The 17019-nt window shown below is 38.9% G+C and overlaps 1 protein-coding gene across 4 annotated transcripts in view; it reads right to left on the reverse strand.

Annotated features, from left to right (window-relative positions):
• Window positions 1–17019, reverse strand: part of USP22 (ubiquitin specific peptidase 22) — a 195256-nt gene that overhangs the window by 106429 nt on the left and 71808 nt on the right. For 2 of the 4 annotated variants that reach the window (XM_073361871.2, XM_073361872.2), the window contains exon 2: window positions 7498–7630. In XM_073361871.2, the coding sequence (XP_073217972.1) occupies window positions 7498–7630 (133 nt within the window). Of the gene's footprint in view, window positions 1–3659; window positions 3898–7447; window positions 7631–17019 lie in introns of those variants that run through there. The other 2 variants (XM_073361868.2, XM_073361870.2) reach the window with 2 other exon arrangements.

Genomic DNA, 17019 nt, shown 5'->3' on the forward strand with positions numbered 1-17019 from the left:
CTACCGCACCCCCCAGTATCCCTAGTTCCAGCACCCCTATTTAAAATATTCTTGGGACTTCTAGAGCCTAAATTAATCTTCCTTACAGCAGCTGCGTAAAAGAAGAAATGAGACAGCTATGAATGATCCAGTATTTTAAACCAACTTTCTTCAGTAAGAAATGGTAAATCAATATGCTGATTTCTGAAGTAACCAGTACACAGAACTATTTGTCTTCAAATGTTTCCTTGTCTTCCAGGAAGCAAAATGCAATTTGTTCCATGGGCAGGTAATAGTTTCCACATAGTATATAAGTAGAGAGAGTTGCTGTGGGTTCAGTGGTTTAGAGAATGGTTTTTACAAGGTCAAAAAACTGTTACATGCTTCCATGTTTTATTAATCTGCCTATCCCATTTTACCAAGAGGCACATCAGCATCTCAAGAAATACCTACATGAAAAATAACTTCCATTACAAAACCAAACTTGAGCCAGCTTTGGTTCTGAAATCAGTGAATGTATACACAATTTGACATAACAGAATGTTCTTTTTAAATAAAAGCATAAATATTTGATATTAAAATCGCATGTCATAAAATATGGTGACACACATAATTTATGTAAGATTTCCCAGGGGAATTACCTGTCAATGCGTGAAGGTTTTTATATACCTTTGCAGAGTCCTGTGCAACTGGCAATGTTCTAGCTTTTTTCACACTTTTGGTATAGTACATGAACTATTTTTATATTTTTAATACGTTACATCATGCTGAACTATAAAAACATTTTCCTGGTTTCTAACAACATGGATCAATTTTTGATTTTAAAATATTATTTCATTAAAAGTATTCTGCCTGCAAATAATAAGGGGTATGACACCTGGATATTATTGTTTTCTTTATTTTCAAAATAAATAAAGTTATTTTCTGTAAGAAAAGCTTAACAATGAAATAGTTTTTTGTGCCATTTTTAATATACTGAACTATTCGTTCCTCTAGGAAAATTAGGGTTATGGACTAGTGGTACACAGCCACAGTAAAGGACATTTATTTTGCTTTATTTTCCCCCTTTAAAATACTTTTCCAGATTTGTAGAGGTTTTCTAATCCTTTCAAGATATTTGGTTGTTGCACAACATAGCAAGTTTCCTAAATAGGTTTGATATGCAAAACACTACTCCATTTGAATGAAATTATGACTATAGTATCTTATTTCCAGTTTAGTTTAATACTTTAAGTACGCTTACTAAACATAAAATTTAATGTAGGAAAAACAAATCCCCCTTGATCTCTAAGAATAAAATTTGCTATATAAAATCCTTAAATTCTATTTAATAAAAATATGCATTTAAATCTATTAGGAAACATTTGTTTATTAAAGACTCTGGGTAAATATGCCATTTTTCATAAATTTCTTCTCACAAAAGACACAAGATTGACCCATCTCATGAAATCTGCTTTTATCTGTTAAATCAGAATTTTACTACTTATGTTTTGCATTTTTAAAGTAAACTGGAATGTTAATACCGAGATAAATCTAGGTATTTACCCAACTATGTGAAATCTTACTTAGGTAATAAGTGCTTCTAACATTATGTCAAACAGTAAAGATAAATGTGAACATTCTTGTCTTGTTCCTCTTATCAAAGTAAATGGGGGAAAACATGACATTTCTCAACTGAGAAGTCCATGGTACTGTACAGAGTATGTGCTGCCATTGTTCAAATTCTGTATCGAATTCTAATTTGTCTTTCTAGCTTTTATAAGACGTATTTGCTTCATGATAATACTGGAGTTAATTTCCTATTCTATTAGCAAAGATTGTAGTTATAATTTGTGTCCATGTGAATTAGCAAAATGGGTCAATTGGAGTTGCAGCTAGCAAGGGATTTAAAGAGTAACAAGAAGGTGGTCAGGGAAAGTGTGGGACCCTTAATGAATGGGGGAGGCAACCTAGCGACAGATGATGTGGAAAAAGCTGAAGTATTCAATGGTTTTTTGCCTCGGTCTTCACAGACCAGGTCAGCTTCCAAACTGCTGCATTGGACAGCACAGTCTGGGGAGGCGGTAAGCAGCCCTCAGTGGTGAAAGAACAGGTTAAGGACTATTTAGAAAAGCTGGACATGCACAATTCCATGGGTCTGGATCTAATGCATCTGAGGGTTCTGAGGGAGTTGGCTGATGTGATTGCAGAGCCATTGGCCATTATCTTTGAAAAGTCGTGGCAATCAGGGGAGGTCCCGGACGATTGGAAAAAGGCAAATATAGTGCCCATCTTTAAAAAAGGAAAGAAGGAGAATCCGGGGAACTAAAGACCAGCCAGTCTCACCGCCGTCCCTGGGAAAAAAAAAATAATAATCAAGAAATCCATTTTGAACCACTTGGAGGAGAGAAAGGTGATCAGGAACAGTCAACACGGATTCAGCAAGGGCAAGTCATGCCTGACCAACCGGATTGCCGTCTATGATGAGATAACTGGCTCTGTGGATATGAGGAAAGCAGTGGACATGATATATCTTGACTTTAGTTTTTGATATGGTCTCCCACAGTATTCTTGCCAGCAAGTTTAAAAGTATGGATTGGATGAATGGACTACAAGTTAGATAGAATGGACTATAAGGTGGCTAGATCGTTGGGCTCAACGGGTAGTGATCAACAGCTCAATGTCTAGTTGGCAGACAGTATCAAGCAGCATGCCCCAGGGGTCAGTCCTGGGGCCGGTTTTGTTCAACAGCCGCATTAAAATCAGTAAGTTTGCGGATGACACTAAGCCGGAGGGGGGTGGGGGGGGAAGAGGTAGATACGCTGGAGGGTAGGGATAGGGTCCAGAATGACCGAGACCAATTGGAGGATTAGGCCAAAAGAAATCTGATGAGGTTCAACGAGGACAAATGCAGAGTCCTGCACTTAGGATGGAAGAATCCCATGCACTGCGACAGGCTGGGGACTGACTGCCTAAGCGGCAATTCTGCAGAAACGGACCTGGGGATTACAGTGAACAAGCTGGATATGAGTCAACAGTGTGTCCTTGTTGCCAAGAAGGCTAACAGCATATTGGGCTGCATTAGTAGAAGCACTGCCAGCAGATTGAGGGAAGTGATTATTTCCCTCTATTTGGCACTGGTGAGGCCACATCTGGAGTATTGCGTCCAGTTTTGGGGGGCCCCCCCACTACAGAAAGGATGTGGACAAATTGGAGAGAGTCCAGCAGAGGGCAACGAAAATTATTAGGGAGCTGGGGAACATGACTTATGAGGAGAGGCTGAGGGAACTGGGCTTATTTAGTCTGCAGAAGAGAAGAGTGAGGGGGGATTTGATAGCAGCCTTCAACTACCTGAAGGTTTCCAAAGAGGATGGAGCTAGGCTGTTCTCAGTGGTGGCAGATGACAGAACAAGAAGCAATGGTCTCAAGTTGCAGTGGGGGAGGTCTAGGATGGATATGAGGAAAAACTATGTCTCTAGGAGGGTGGTGAAACACTGGAATGGGTTACCTAGGGTAATCTCCACCCTTAGAAGTTTTTAAGGCCCAGCTTGACAATCATCCTGGCTGGGATGATTTAGTTGGTGTTGGTCCTGCTTTGAGCAGGGGGTTGGACAAGATGACTTCCTGAGGTCTCTTCCATTCCTAAACTTCTATGATACAATAAAAGTATGCAGTTTATTAATTATTAGTAGTAGTATTACCATAGCACCAGGAGTCCCATTCATGGACCAGGATCCTACTGTGGAAGTTGCTGTGTGACCAAAACAAAGAGTCCCTGTAAGAAGTTTGGCCCAATTTCTGAATTACTATTCTTGGTTCTTTTAGGGTTTGGGGGACTTAAAATCTCTGTCAACCCATACTTAAACTTTCTCTCAACTCTAAAGGACTGCGCACACTACCACACATGCACACACTCTCTCTCTTCTCCCACTCTCTCTCAAAGCATATGTTTGGCATTTTACAGTAAGAAGGGAGATAAGGATGCAGAGGAAGAAAAATTATTTTTAAAACAAAATGTTTTGTTTTTATAAGTCACAGTTTGTTCTGTTGCTGGAGTGTTCAATACTTCATTGTTTGCTGGAGGGAAAGAAAAAAATATTCTGACCTTTAAAAAACAGTTTAAAAGTGGTTAGGTAGAGAAGAATTAATCTGATGTTTGCATAGTGAAGGATCTTCCTTACTCTTGTAAATGTAGCTCATTCCTATTGAGCTCAAGGGGTGTGATTCTGATATATGACCCTGATTTATGCTTTCCTTTTAAATTTTTGATAACTCTCACAGATTCCAGGATGTTTTGTTTATCGCAAAACATACAGACCCTTACAATATCTTATTTTTGTGCCCTCAGGTGATGGTCCTAATCAAAAAGGTCTTTCTAGCTTGATTCTTCAGTTTTGGCTTTAAGAAAAGTAAGCCGCCATTTTGTTAGTTTTTTAAAAGACTGACTTCAAAACTCTAGATGGTCAATTACTTATTGTCTGTCTGTGTCTTCCAGGTCTGCATGTAGGTTTTTTTAAAATTAATAACTCCACGGAGTTGCTCCAATCCACCCCAAGAGCCCCACTCTAATCCTTTAGGAAGAGTTTCCTCAATTCTTCTCTGTCCCTTCACATCATCTCACCAGTACCGATGCTCAAGCCTTTATGCTGCATAGCTCATACCATCTGGAACAGCCACCAAGTGCCTGTCCCTCTGCCTTTTTATCTGATTTAGACTCTTAGCAAAAACTTCTTTCCTCCATTGCCTGTACATTTTAAATTTCCTTCCCCCTCAATTATTAACCCTATATAGTAATTTGCTATACAGCATGTTAAGGACATGAAATTAGTTATCTTGGAATACCATTTGTAAAATTATTTTTAAGAGTTGTTCATTGATTGTGTTATAGGAAATATTCTCAATTTCAATTATTTTACACTCCTGTAATTCTACCACCAATAAAATTAAGCTGTTAGTTTAAAAATCTTGAAATAGGCATATCACGCATATAAGCACAGAAAACCCTAAATCAAAAATGCTAGACATGGATCCAATGTCGGATCCATGCAGAACAAAGGTTTACAATGGATAATTCAGCCACGTCGGCTTAATATTTTTACGTTTGAAACCACCTCCAGTTACTCCTTTTCAACATTTACATCAATCAGACCAATAGTTTTATTAAACATACAGGTAGGGCATTTGCATAAGCCGTTATAAGAGAGAAAATGACACACCCTTTGCAAAATCCTCACAGGGTGAGTATTTGACAATGATGAAGGCAGGAAGGCAGCAGGTGGAAATAACTCATGTAACGAATACATGTTGCATGCTGTGTTGTTGTACTTGTGTTGGTCCCAGGATATTAGAGAGACAAGGTGGGTGAGGTAATACCGTTTATTGGACCAACTTCTGTTGGTGAAAGAGACAAGCTTTCACGCTTACACAGAGCTCCTCTTCAGGTCACCTTAAAAAGAGCTCTGTGTAAGCTCTGAAACTTGTCTCTCTCACCAACAGAAGTTGGTCCAATAAAAAGTATTTAACAGCAAATACATAACATTCAAAACATTTTTAACTCATTATTTACATGAAGAAGTTCTCCACAGCTTTATTTCCTTATAATGTCAGCTGACTCAAAACTACAGTCTCATGAGATAATTACATATATTATACATGTTTTTATGCAAGGGTGTTAGCACATTTTGCATGCCTCTACAGCTAATCTCTGCTCCCTAAATCTGCCTCCTTTCTTGAAGGACTTAAATCCTAAAGGATAAGGGCAGTTATAAAGATAATTCTACTTATAAATTTATTTTTCATTTTAAACAAAAAGCTGTGCTCTTCTGATATATACAGAAAGGCCACTAAGGATCTAGGAGAATTCAATGTTCTTTTCCTCTTCAAAAATCAATAAAAGTTCACTGTGCAAATGGAATATGTCAGAATCAGTGAGGATTGCATCAGTTTTGCTGGTGCACAACATGAAAGTCCTAGATTCTTTTAAAAAAAAATCCAGATTTTTCTTACCTTTGCCCAAAAGCAGCTGGTCATGCATTGTACTAGTCTGCTGAAATCTAGATACTGAGGTTCAACACTCAGTGTCAATTAGTCAGGTTGGATCTTACAAGTTAATTTCTTGGTCTGAATGAAGTAAGGCAAATATAAGGCAAAGGACCTCTTTTTGGGTAGTCCTGCTTCAGGAGAATAGTATGTCATTGTAATGCACACCTCCAATAGAACGACTGTAACTATGGTGCAGGGAAACCTGCAGTAACTTCACAGTCCAATATAACTAGAATCTTAGTGGTAGAGAAGACCACTAAGTCTTGAAAGAGGGCAGCAAACATTTTTTAGGGCAGTGCATGGACCCCCATGGGCTACCTGGCTTCCTTCATCCCTATAATTTTCTTTCTTTCTGCCCATGTTCATAAAAGGGGAAAATACAGGGTTACAAACCGATCTTAAATATGCCAAATTCACTGAGACTTCAGGTTAAAGCTTCTAAAAAACTGGTTTTCCACTGCCTCACTTTTTCATAAAGTTTTGTTCAAACGGATTTGAGTGTTGTCTGGCACATGGAATCCAGTACTTTTGACTAAAATTACGCCTTTTCATTTGGGAAAGAACCCACAAAAGATTATCCATTTTTGAGAGTGGTTATACTTAGAAAACGAACCCTAAAAAGTTGGATCTTGATATTCCAATGTCACATTCACTCAATTTAGAAAATCAAAACAACATTCTTAACTATCATGATTACAAACACAGCTTGTTATCTAAAAATAAGTGTGGATTTTTAGTCTTCTAGATTACCCAAGAGCGAAGGCTGCAGAATCTGAGCTTCATGGGCATTTTGCTGCTGCTGCTGAAGTAGAATGTCGGAAAGCTCTTCTACTATCAGCTTTACACTTCTGACAGCAGCTGAACAATTTTCTTAATGTTAATCTAACTACATGACTAAATCAGGCAAGGACAGAAGCGTAGAAACCTGTTTTGTTTTTAATCTAAGAGACTAATTTTTTTGAACATAACCACATTAATTTTCACTGTGGAAGTAATGATAAATATCAATTTGACATTTGATTTTAAAATGTTAGACAATCACACATTTATATTCGGTAGTAAGAAATTAAAGATAAAAACTGAAATGCCAATAAAAAACAAACACTGTTTTTTAAACTTAAAAACAAGAACAGTTACTGCAGAGTTTTTTTTCCCTTCACAATTTTAGCCAGAAACATCAGTTGAAATAATAAGTTGCAAGCATGAAAAGTTAAATTATAACAATGCATCTATGTTGCAGTGAAAACAAACAAACAATGAGAGTTTAAGCTACACTAGTACACTGAGTTTAGAATAGTGCAAAAGGGCGAGTCAATATAAACATTAGCTGGACCTTGCTGTTTAAGGAGCTAGTTACTGGTATATGCCACACAGACTGAAGCCTAGGGGGAAACAAAAAACAAAACAAAACAAAACAAAAAAAAAACAAAAAACAAAAAAAAACCACCAAACATTGGGTTACAAGGACTAGTGAGGGATTCCAGAAGGATGGCTCACCCAAGTTGTGTCGTTTTGTCTTCGCGTGCTCGTGAATATGTTTCTTTGTAAAACAGCCAAAGAAGACACAATAGAGGCAAGAGTGGAGTCTGTTCAGGTGAGCACCACACATGTGACAAATGCACGACTTTGCCTGAAATACAGAAATGGACAGTAATTATGAACAGGAAAAACCTGTTTACACAGGTCAGCATTCTGTTAGCTTCTTTATAAATGTAACAGATGGATTAGAGTTATCTGGAAGTAGAAATAAACTCCAAATGAGCAGTTAATTGAGTGTCTGAAGTATGTCAGAATGACAGCAGGGATAACTGAAGTTCTGTCTCTACAGACCAAGTGAAACTACAGGCAGTGACAGTACAAACTACTCCACTGCCCCAACACATTTCAAAACTCTGATGTGGAGCAAGTCACTTCTAGGAATAGCTAACATCCATACCTGTTCACAGTTGCTAGCTTCTCTACTGTGTATACCAAAGATGGTGTCAATTGCAAGATGTTTTTGACATCTTGCATTTGGAGATGGTACATCACCAACTGACTTCATATAGGCCAACCAGCCACGTAAGTCTTTTGGTCACTAACTAATCTGGGTTGGGTTTGAAGCAAGCTTTTGGAGGATTAAAAAGACTCCATTTCCCTGCGCCATCCAGTCCAGCAAGATATTTAATGACAATTGATCTGGGTCATTTGAAGCGAAGAAGCACACAAATTTAACATGATAGTTTGCTCTCCTATTGCTACAGTACATTTTAACTAACAACCCTGGGAAAGAAGTGCTCAGAAATTGGAAGGTAGATTTTTAAGTCCTGATCTGATCAGAACTTCTTTAAAATCGATATTCCATATTTTTTATTCCATTAAGTGCCCAACTCAGATATGTCAATAAATCCCTTGAGAGACTTCTATTATTCCTAGCTGGATGCAAACAAATACAAAGAATTTAGGGATCACAAGGCCAAGAAAGCACAACAAACTATTTAGCAGTAAATATTTTAAGTTTCATGTTCTACCCTTGGTTACACACTGGTAGCCAAAATTATTCAAGCTTAAATCATTCCTTCGTATCAGAATGATGGGGACAACAATTCTAGCAACAAATGAGTAAATTAATCTAGAAACCAAGAGAATGGTGTTGAAATTCAGATACCCACTTCAATACGGTGGTTTAACTATTCTGTAACAGCTCAAAGCTACAAAATCCACTTCAAGATAATAGAAGCGCCACTACAGTCAATGACTGTGGAGACAGCACTTTTTTATGCTGGAATCCAACGATAAATTTTCCAGATGTTAACTGATCAAATACAAAACTCGAGGCTAATTTTTAAAGGCAATAATCCACTAATCTATACAGTATGTATGATCCCCAACAAATCCCAAACAGTCCACCATTAACAGTATTTGCCCAGGCTGCCATATTTGCTGCCACAACACTAGGTGTAAAAATCAGCCAAGTAGTTTACCATCTAAGGCACTGTGACTTATTTTTAGCTCTTTCAAAAGTGGTCTTAAATCTTGAATCACACATATTGTGAGTTCAAAGTTCCCAAAAGTCCTGTTAGATGAAAGTAGATCAGTTAAATCTAACAGCGCACACATACAATAAAACATTTTAAATTAGGACAAAAACCTACCACCACCACCACTTATATGTAAAAAAAAAAAAAAAAAATGCTGCAAATCTGTCAAACTGATGTTTAAACAGTGCTCTTTGGCTGCAAAAGCTAAATATGATCGACCTATCCGTTAGAGATTGTTGCTATGACAACAGCTCAGACTCAGACTAGCAACTGGCTATTTTACTTCTTAGCAAATTGTAGATGAGAAAAGTCTTTTAGCATTAAATGTATTGTAAATACAAGACAGAATGAGTGTGCAGAAACTGCTGAGCATCTTACAGTTTTACTGCCTTTTAACCCATCCCATCATAAATACTCTTCAATTAAGTCATTTTAATTCAGTCAAAGTTAAGCAGAACAATGAAACAGTAAATTAATCTAGTATAATTATGGAGGTAATTCACAATCTTTTTTAAAAAAATACTACAACCTATGTTAGCGTCTCAAGAGTTAGAAAGTCTTCAACATGGCTGGGCACTATTCATGTACATTATTGGTACAGAAGACAGTGGTGACTAAAAGTAAGTCCTTACTGTTAAAATATTCTTCTGCCCAGTCTCCAAAAAAGACCTACTCCACAAGGCATAGTAAGCTATGAATGCAGAGCATGGCACACATAAGGAAAATGGTAATCACAAGTTTCAGAGTAGCAGCCGTGTTAGTCTGTATCCGCAAAAAGAAAAGGAGTTCTTGTGGCACCTTAGAGACTAACAAATTTATTTGAGCATGAGCTTTCGTGAGCTACATCGGATGCATGCAGAGGAAAATAGAGTGGGGAAATAAACATGGGGAAATAGTTTTACTTTGTACACAAGGCACTTTATAAATCATTCATTAGCCCAGGATAAATAAGCCAATTTCTCTATGGCTGCTATTTTCTACACTCGGTATTGCAACACACTCAACAGGAGTTAAAGGAAAATGGCAGGCATGACAAATGAATTGGGTTGTTGACACACACTAGTGTCTTCAACTGTTGGAAGTTTGTTTTAATTTACCACCTAAAGGATAGCAAATCATCAAAACACTGGTGCAGAAAGTTAATGTAGCAGCCTGACAGTGTCCTGAATTGACAGTCTTCCTTTGCATGCCAGTTTCTATTCCAAAATCTCTTTCTGGAGTAGCATGGGCTTCAACTGCAGTGAGAGCAGCATGTTGGGTACATGGTGAATTGGTATAGAAAGCAGTTTGTGTCATTTATCAGCGGCCCCTAAGCAATGTAGAAGATTTGAACAGCAAAGTTCTGTCCATGTCCATGTGGACAGTGGCTATAATATAAAAGACAGACTACAATAAAGTTGTGCTGTTGTAAATCAGTCCTCTATATTGCCAGCTATTTGAGAAGTAGGTAAAAAACTCAATTTTCACTGAGCTGAAAGTCAGAATAAATAATATCCTTTATTTAAAAGTTTTCAGGGACAGAGATTTAAGGAATTTTGCCCTTATTTCCATGCTAAACAATAAATTGAAGCATATTCGGAAGTCAAGCTGTTTTGAGACCTGGGTTTGGAAATCACCCAAAGACTTTAGATCTCCTGTGGCCAGTGACCAATATTTCAACAGATTCATTAAATGAGAGGAAATAGATAATACAATCAAGAAGAATGGGGGCAGCTTGAGCGGTAAATGATCTCAAGCTAGACTATTTAATACAAGTACATGGCGTAATATTTAAAGTCATTCCAAGAGTCACGGATGTGCTGGTAATATTTTAGCAAGGTCTGCCCAAAATTCTTTTGTCTTGCGATATTTCTCCATCAGTGATGTGTGCCATAGAAGACAGGGAAGAACCAGAAATCTACACTTGTTTCTCCCATTTTAAACACATTCCCAAAACCACCCAAACTAAACACCCCCCATATACACAAACACAGAATAAAAGGTGTGAGGGGATAAGAAGGGAATAGCACTTGCTTTTTTTAAATGTATGTCAAAAGCACCTAGTGCCTTTGGATGGGTGCTTTACTTCTCCAAAGAATAAAAAAAAGTTATGCACACTTCTTATACCTAAGCCCAGCAGATAAAAGTACTCGTTACAAGGTGGTATTCAGTAGTTTCCAAAGAGGGGTGAACTACAGAGACAAGGAGGAGCCACATTCATTTTGGTAACAGAATTTTGACATGGGGTTCTTCTGAGCATCCAACAAGTATTACAGTAATTATTAGGCACGAGAAAGGTGTAACTCCATAATAAAGAAGGGAAACTTTATCAATATACATTTATCAAGAAGCTAAATGGCGCCTGGCAGTAGATTTTTTTAAAAAAAAATACCAAACCAGCAAACACCATCATAATACCAGGAGGGAGAGTACGTTTAAGTTAAAAGTTCCTTTGCTCTAACATCAGAATTACTGCTACTAAGGGCTTGGCTACACTTGTGAGTTACAGCGCAATAAAGGAGCCCCGGGCACACTAGCTCACTACCTCTCCACACTGGCAAGGCACGTAGAGTGCTCTGACTCTGCGGCTACAGCACTGCTGGTACTCCATCTTGATGAATGGAATAACATTTGCTGCGCCCCCGCTGGAGTGCCGCAATGCCAGTGTGGACAAGGTGTTGCATTACTGCGCTCTGATCAGCCTCCGGAAACGTCCAATAATCCCCTTAAGTCAAGTGGCCTCTCTGGTCATTGTTTTTGAATCACTGTAGGAATGTGGATATGCCCTTTGAAAGCTCTGTTTCTGACAGCCGGCATGCTTATCTGCTCCGAGACAAAGCAACCATTAGTGGGTGTGAGTGTGTGTGACAGAGAGAGGGGGGGGGAGCGGGGGGGAGAAGGGGGGTCTGCTGCTGTCTGAACTTACAAGATAGCAGGCTGACATGTCTCAACCCCCAAAAACCCACTCTCTCCCCCCGCACATACACTCAACACACTCCCTGTCACACTCCACCCTACCCCACCCCATTTGAAAAGCACGTTGCAGTTACTTGCATGCTGGGATAGCTGCCCATAATGCACCGCACCCAATGCCACAAATGTGGCCACGCCAGTGCGCTTGAAGCTGTCAGTGTTGACAGACTGCAGCGCTTTCCCTACTGCACTCTACGAAGGCTGTTTAATTCAAAGCACTCTACATCTGCAAGTGTAGCCATGCCCTAATAGTTTGCATTTCTCTAGCACCTTCCATCTGAAAATTTCCAAGGGCTCTACTAACAAGCAAATTCAGCCTCAACACCTTCTGAGGTGGGTAAATGTTCTCAATCCTCTCTAGCCCTAGCCCCACACCCTTGCCAATTTTCCAGATTCAAGGCATGAGTTACAGAGAGGTTAAGCATCTTGCCCCAGGTTGCAGAGGAAATCTGTGGCAGAGCCAGGAATAGAGAACTCAGGTTTCCTGAATCCCCAGTCCTGCCACTCATGTGTAAACAGAAATGAAGAGCACTGTATACCCAAGATTTTGTTTTTTTAATTGTCAAGCTATCTGGAAAACAGATTCAATCTGAGAAAATACACCTAGTATCTGAATCAAACAGAAAGACTCCCAAATTGATTTCAGTGAACCCTAGGTCAGGACCCTTGTGGGAGAAATTAAATGCTTCCTCAGCAGATAGTAAGACCTCAACTGATCGTAAGAGTCACGTTTACTTTAGTATATATATTTTAAATAAAATGCTCTAGGTTCATCTATACTGTTTATTATTTATAATTCTTTCACTAACCTTCAACATGTAGATTGTAGTATCTGTAAGCACTTTTTAAATTCTTTTGTAATTTCTTTAGTCATTCATATTACAATCAATATCCTTGTGTTTTGTACAAGGACAGTACACAAGAGGCAGCGGGAGGCATGTGAAGCTGGATCCTTTTCCCTGTGCCTCTTTCTCAAAATGACAAATACATAAACAGTCACAAAAGACTATGGTACAACAGATCATTGGCCCTTTCTACAAACTTGAGATGCAGGCCGAAAAGCAATCCTAATGGTGACTTTTCTTTTGCGTTAAAGCCTTGGGGCAGGAGAAAGTCAATATTAAACCAAGGCAGGCAAGATTTATTACCCTGGAGGTGACAGGAGTATGCTGAAAATAATGAACTCAGGTCAAATCTGCCTTGTGATGTTTCTGGCCATCTTAGCAATCACCACTTTGCCTGCATTTATCACAAGACTCTTTGCATTGCTTCTTTAAAACAGATAAACCAGGAGCCCTTTCTTTTCTTTGCCATTAACCCATAGATTATATTTTATAGGTGGATTACATATAGCCAGGAACTGAAGAAAGATTTGAAACCTAACAATTGGCTTTTCACTTCTGAAAAGCAGAAGTAATTTTCTAACAAGGAACTGATTCTATAACTATTTTGTGATCTGACATCTCACCACTTCTAGTAATATAAGGATGATTCAGAGCAGATCCGGGAGACAACATGTTTTTCATGCCTCAACATTTTTTTTTCTAAACTCGATTAAAAAAAAAATTGTTCACTCACTTCCTGGGAAGAAGTTAATCACCACTATCCCTCTTCATAAGAGAAACTAATGTATATGTTTGGGGAAGACTTTTCCCCTATATGTAATTTTTTTATCCAGTCCTACTAGGGTTGTATATGCACTGCATGCCCGTAACAGCGTATTTCATGTGCATTTAGAAAACACACAGGAAGTCTGACTCCAAAATAACAAGACGATTTAATGAAATATGGTTACCTCCAAAATTGTCTTATTCAACAGATTTATTCAGATTTTTTTTTTTTTGCTGTAATAATGGATTAGTTATAGGTAGCAAAGGAGTTTAGCCATTTCAATTCCACTACAAGGCAAATCTAAAACTGAATAATTTGTTCTGTACTGGTAGGTTTGTTCCCACTACTGTAACACCAGAGACAAAATACATCACGTGTATAATACACTGTCAACTTTCTGCTTATGAGGGCAGGATGGGGGCAGATGGAAAGTGCTCTTAGAACTTTCCTGTAAAGAGAACATCTGGCTCCAATCAGTTGTGCACAAGTTAGAACACCGAAATGCTGTTAAGTTTATAGTTAAAAATGAAACAGCCTACCTTGTTAAGTCACATCATATTTCTCAATTTAAGCATGAATTAAAATATACCATTTCAGCCACCTACACAGCATAGTTTGCTCTCCTGTTCCAATTTCTGGGGTCAGTGAAACAGAATATTCTGTCTACAATGAAAAGCGAAAAAAGGGAAACTGAAAGTGTTGCTCATCATGCTGTGAAAGAGGCTCAAGTACAATGTTCTCAGGCAACTCCTTGTCTTCACCTTACAGAGACCGTCAAAACTTCTTCCTCCAGTACACCTTCAACCTACAGAGAATGCATCTCGGCTGGGGTAGGTTGCGCCTGCCATTATAAGAGAGACAGAATTCCAATTCCTCCTGTAGAATAATACCTGAGTGAAACTTAACTATTGGAACATCAGTGTCTGTTTACTTTGGGTTTTTTTCAAAACAGTGGTGAGATTAGCCCTTCAGCTGCACACTGTGAACTACTATAAGCCAAGTTTTTTTCTGCAATCTTGGTTTTCTGATATTTTTCAGTTCCAAGCCTTGTTGCTTTCCCTTTATTCATATCAGAGGGAGAGAGGGAGAGAGAGAGAGAGAGAGAGAGACTGACCGACCAAGCCAAGGGAGACCACAAGGAAGACAAAATTCATAATGCTGGATGCTACTGCTGGAACATCTTGGTGAAAAATGCCCTTAGTTCTAAAGAAAGATCTTGGGTTAGGCTACAGAACTGGGAAACATGAGAATGGCCTTCCATTATCAGTTCAAATAGTAAGTCTGGCTTACTATTACAGATCTTGGACAAGTTATTTGAGCTCTGTGACTCAATTGCCTCACCTGTAAAATGCCAGAATTCATTAGTGTTTGTGAGATGTTCTAATACCATGGTGATGTGTGCTACAGAAATACTCACAAATTAATAAAAATCAGGAAAGTGTTTTCTGTACCTGCAGTTGGTTTGTTATAATGGTAGCATTCACAGCTGGTTTTCCTTGCTCACCCGCCATCCACAAAGGCAGTTTGGTTGAATAAATCGGTTTGGTCCAGGCTCACTCCCTTTCTCCCACCCACAGCTAGAGATCTGCTGTTGACACAGAAATAAGAGCTGTCTTGAAATGATAGAGAATGGATTCTGAGTACTGAGGCTCATTCATATAAAATGTATCACAAAACTTAAGATGAAAGTGAAACACCCAGGTCAGGTGAATCCTTGTGTCTTTGGACAAAGAAGTTTTAGCTAGGTCATTCAGACAATGGTAAATGTAGATGTTTTCTCTCTCTCTTTGAAAGGTAAACTGTTCATGGGTAATGGCCAAAGACTGAAAAGGCACTGCCACTAATTGGTGGTGTTGACCCTGGATTGAAGATCTGGAAAACTCATTGGTGGCAAGACGTAGAACATGCAGATAAACCTCTGTTAGATCTATGGAACACATGTAGTATAGAGGGGCTATTTCTTAACATGACAGTGTAAGAAAGACTGAGAATCCATCTGTTAAACTGTCTTCCATAAGGATCAGTTGAGAGCAGATAAGATTAGATCCAGTCTGGTTCTTCAATTCTAAAGGGCCACCAACACCTTTTGAACAAACACCTCTGTTTTGCCGGAGACCATGACGAATCTGGACTAGTTACCCTGGAAACCTTCACGCAAAGAAGAATTCTCCCTATGTCCAGCAAATTCTGAATGGATCGATGATCTGCTTGCTTTTCTTCACCAGACTGAGCAGGAGAATAAGAAGAAGTGAAGTGGGCTACTGGCAATTATAACCTACCTGAATGAGCCTATTGGTTCGTTGTGGTGACAGCCCAAGAAAAAGTATTTCAGCCCCTCTGAGTTGGCAAGGATTCATTGTCTATTGCTTTTATAAGGAGATTCTGGGACATCTTCACTGAATGGTAGCTGATCTAATTTCTAAATACTACCACGTAACAAACGGACAGATTGGCCTGGTTTGGAAGAAGGTAGATTATAAGATCTGGTCTACATCTAAAATTTAGCTTGACCTAGATACACTGCTCAAACGTGTAAAAAACTTCACACCCTGTGCAAAGCAGTTCAGTCGACACACAACTAGGTCAGTGGAAGAATTGTTCCGTCAGCCTAGCTATTGCCTCTCAAGGGGGTGGATTTACTACAGTGACGTAAAACCCCCTTCCATCCCTGTAGTAAGTGCCTACACTACAGTGGCATAGCTTCAGCTGTGCTGCTGTTATAGTGTAGGCAACACCTCAAGTAGTCTGAGCCCAACAAAAAGAGGCTGCAACAAGGTTCCTCTTAAAAGTTTTCATGTAAAAAGCTCCACTGTCCACATGTTAGGGTATTACGAAGAAGGAACCTAGTCCTAATTTGGTAATATCACATGCAATGTCACATAATAGGGCTGTTTTGATAAGATTTCATATGCTGTTTGGAATTTTCCAAAGTATTTCTTTAAAAGGATGACAGAGTTAAGAGAACACGCTCCTTGTTGTGATCAAACATGCCACAGCTTCTTTGAGGCCAATGAAGGAAATTTCAATGCCTCATTTCACAGAGCTGTCAATCTTTTTTGTCTACGAAGATCTTTGTGTGCTCTGGTCCAGCCTACATGAGTCACTAGGATCTTCCAGGAATCATTATTTTGCTTGCTTAGAGTCAGGAAGAACAATCAGTCCTAACGACACAGGGAAATTGTTACTTTTGTCCTGATACATGTGGTACAGTGTTAGAAACATTCTATTAATGGAGCTTTCCCATTCCACAGGGGACATTCCAGGTTCACCATTCCCCCCCCCCCCCCCCAAAGATTACTGGAATACGGATATGCCTCTCTTTTTTCCCCCCATTTTAAAGTGGTCATATTTAATTCAGCAAAACAAGGCCCCCAGTAATCCTCTACGCACAAAAAAATCCATTCCTCCACAATGAATATCAATTTGATCATCCAGT

This window comes from Lepidochelys kempii, chromosome 10 (genome assembly GCF_965140285.1).
Source record: "Lepidochelys kempii isolate rLepKem1 chromosome 10, rLepKem1.hap1, whole genome shotgun sequence".
NCBI classification, from domain to species: domain Eukaryota; kingdom Metazoa; phylum Chordata; order Testudines; family Cheloniidae; genus Lepidochelys; species Lepidochelys kempii.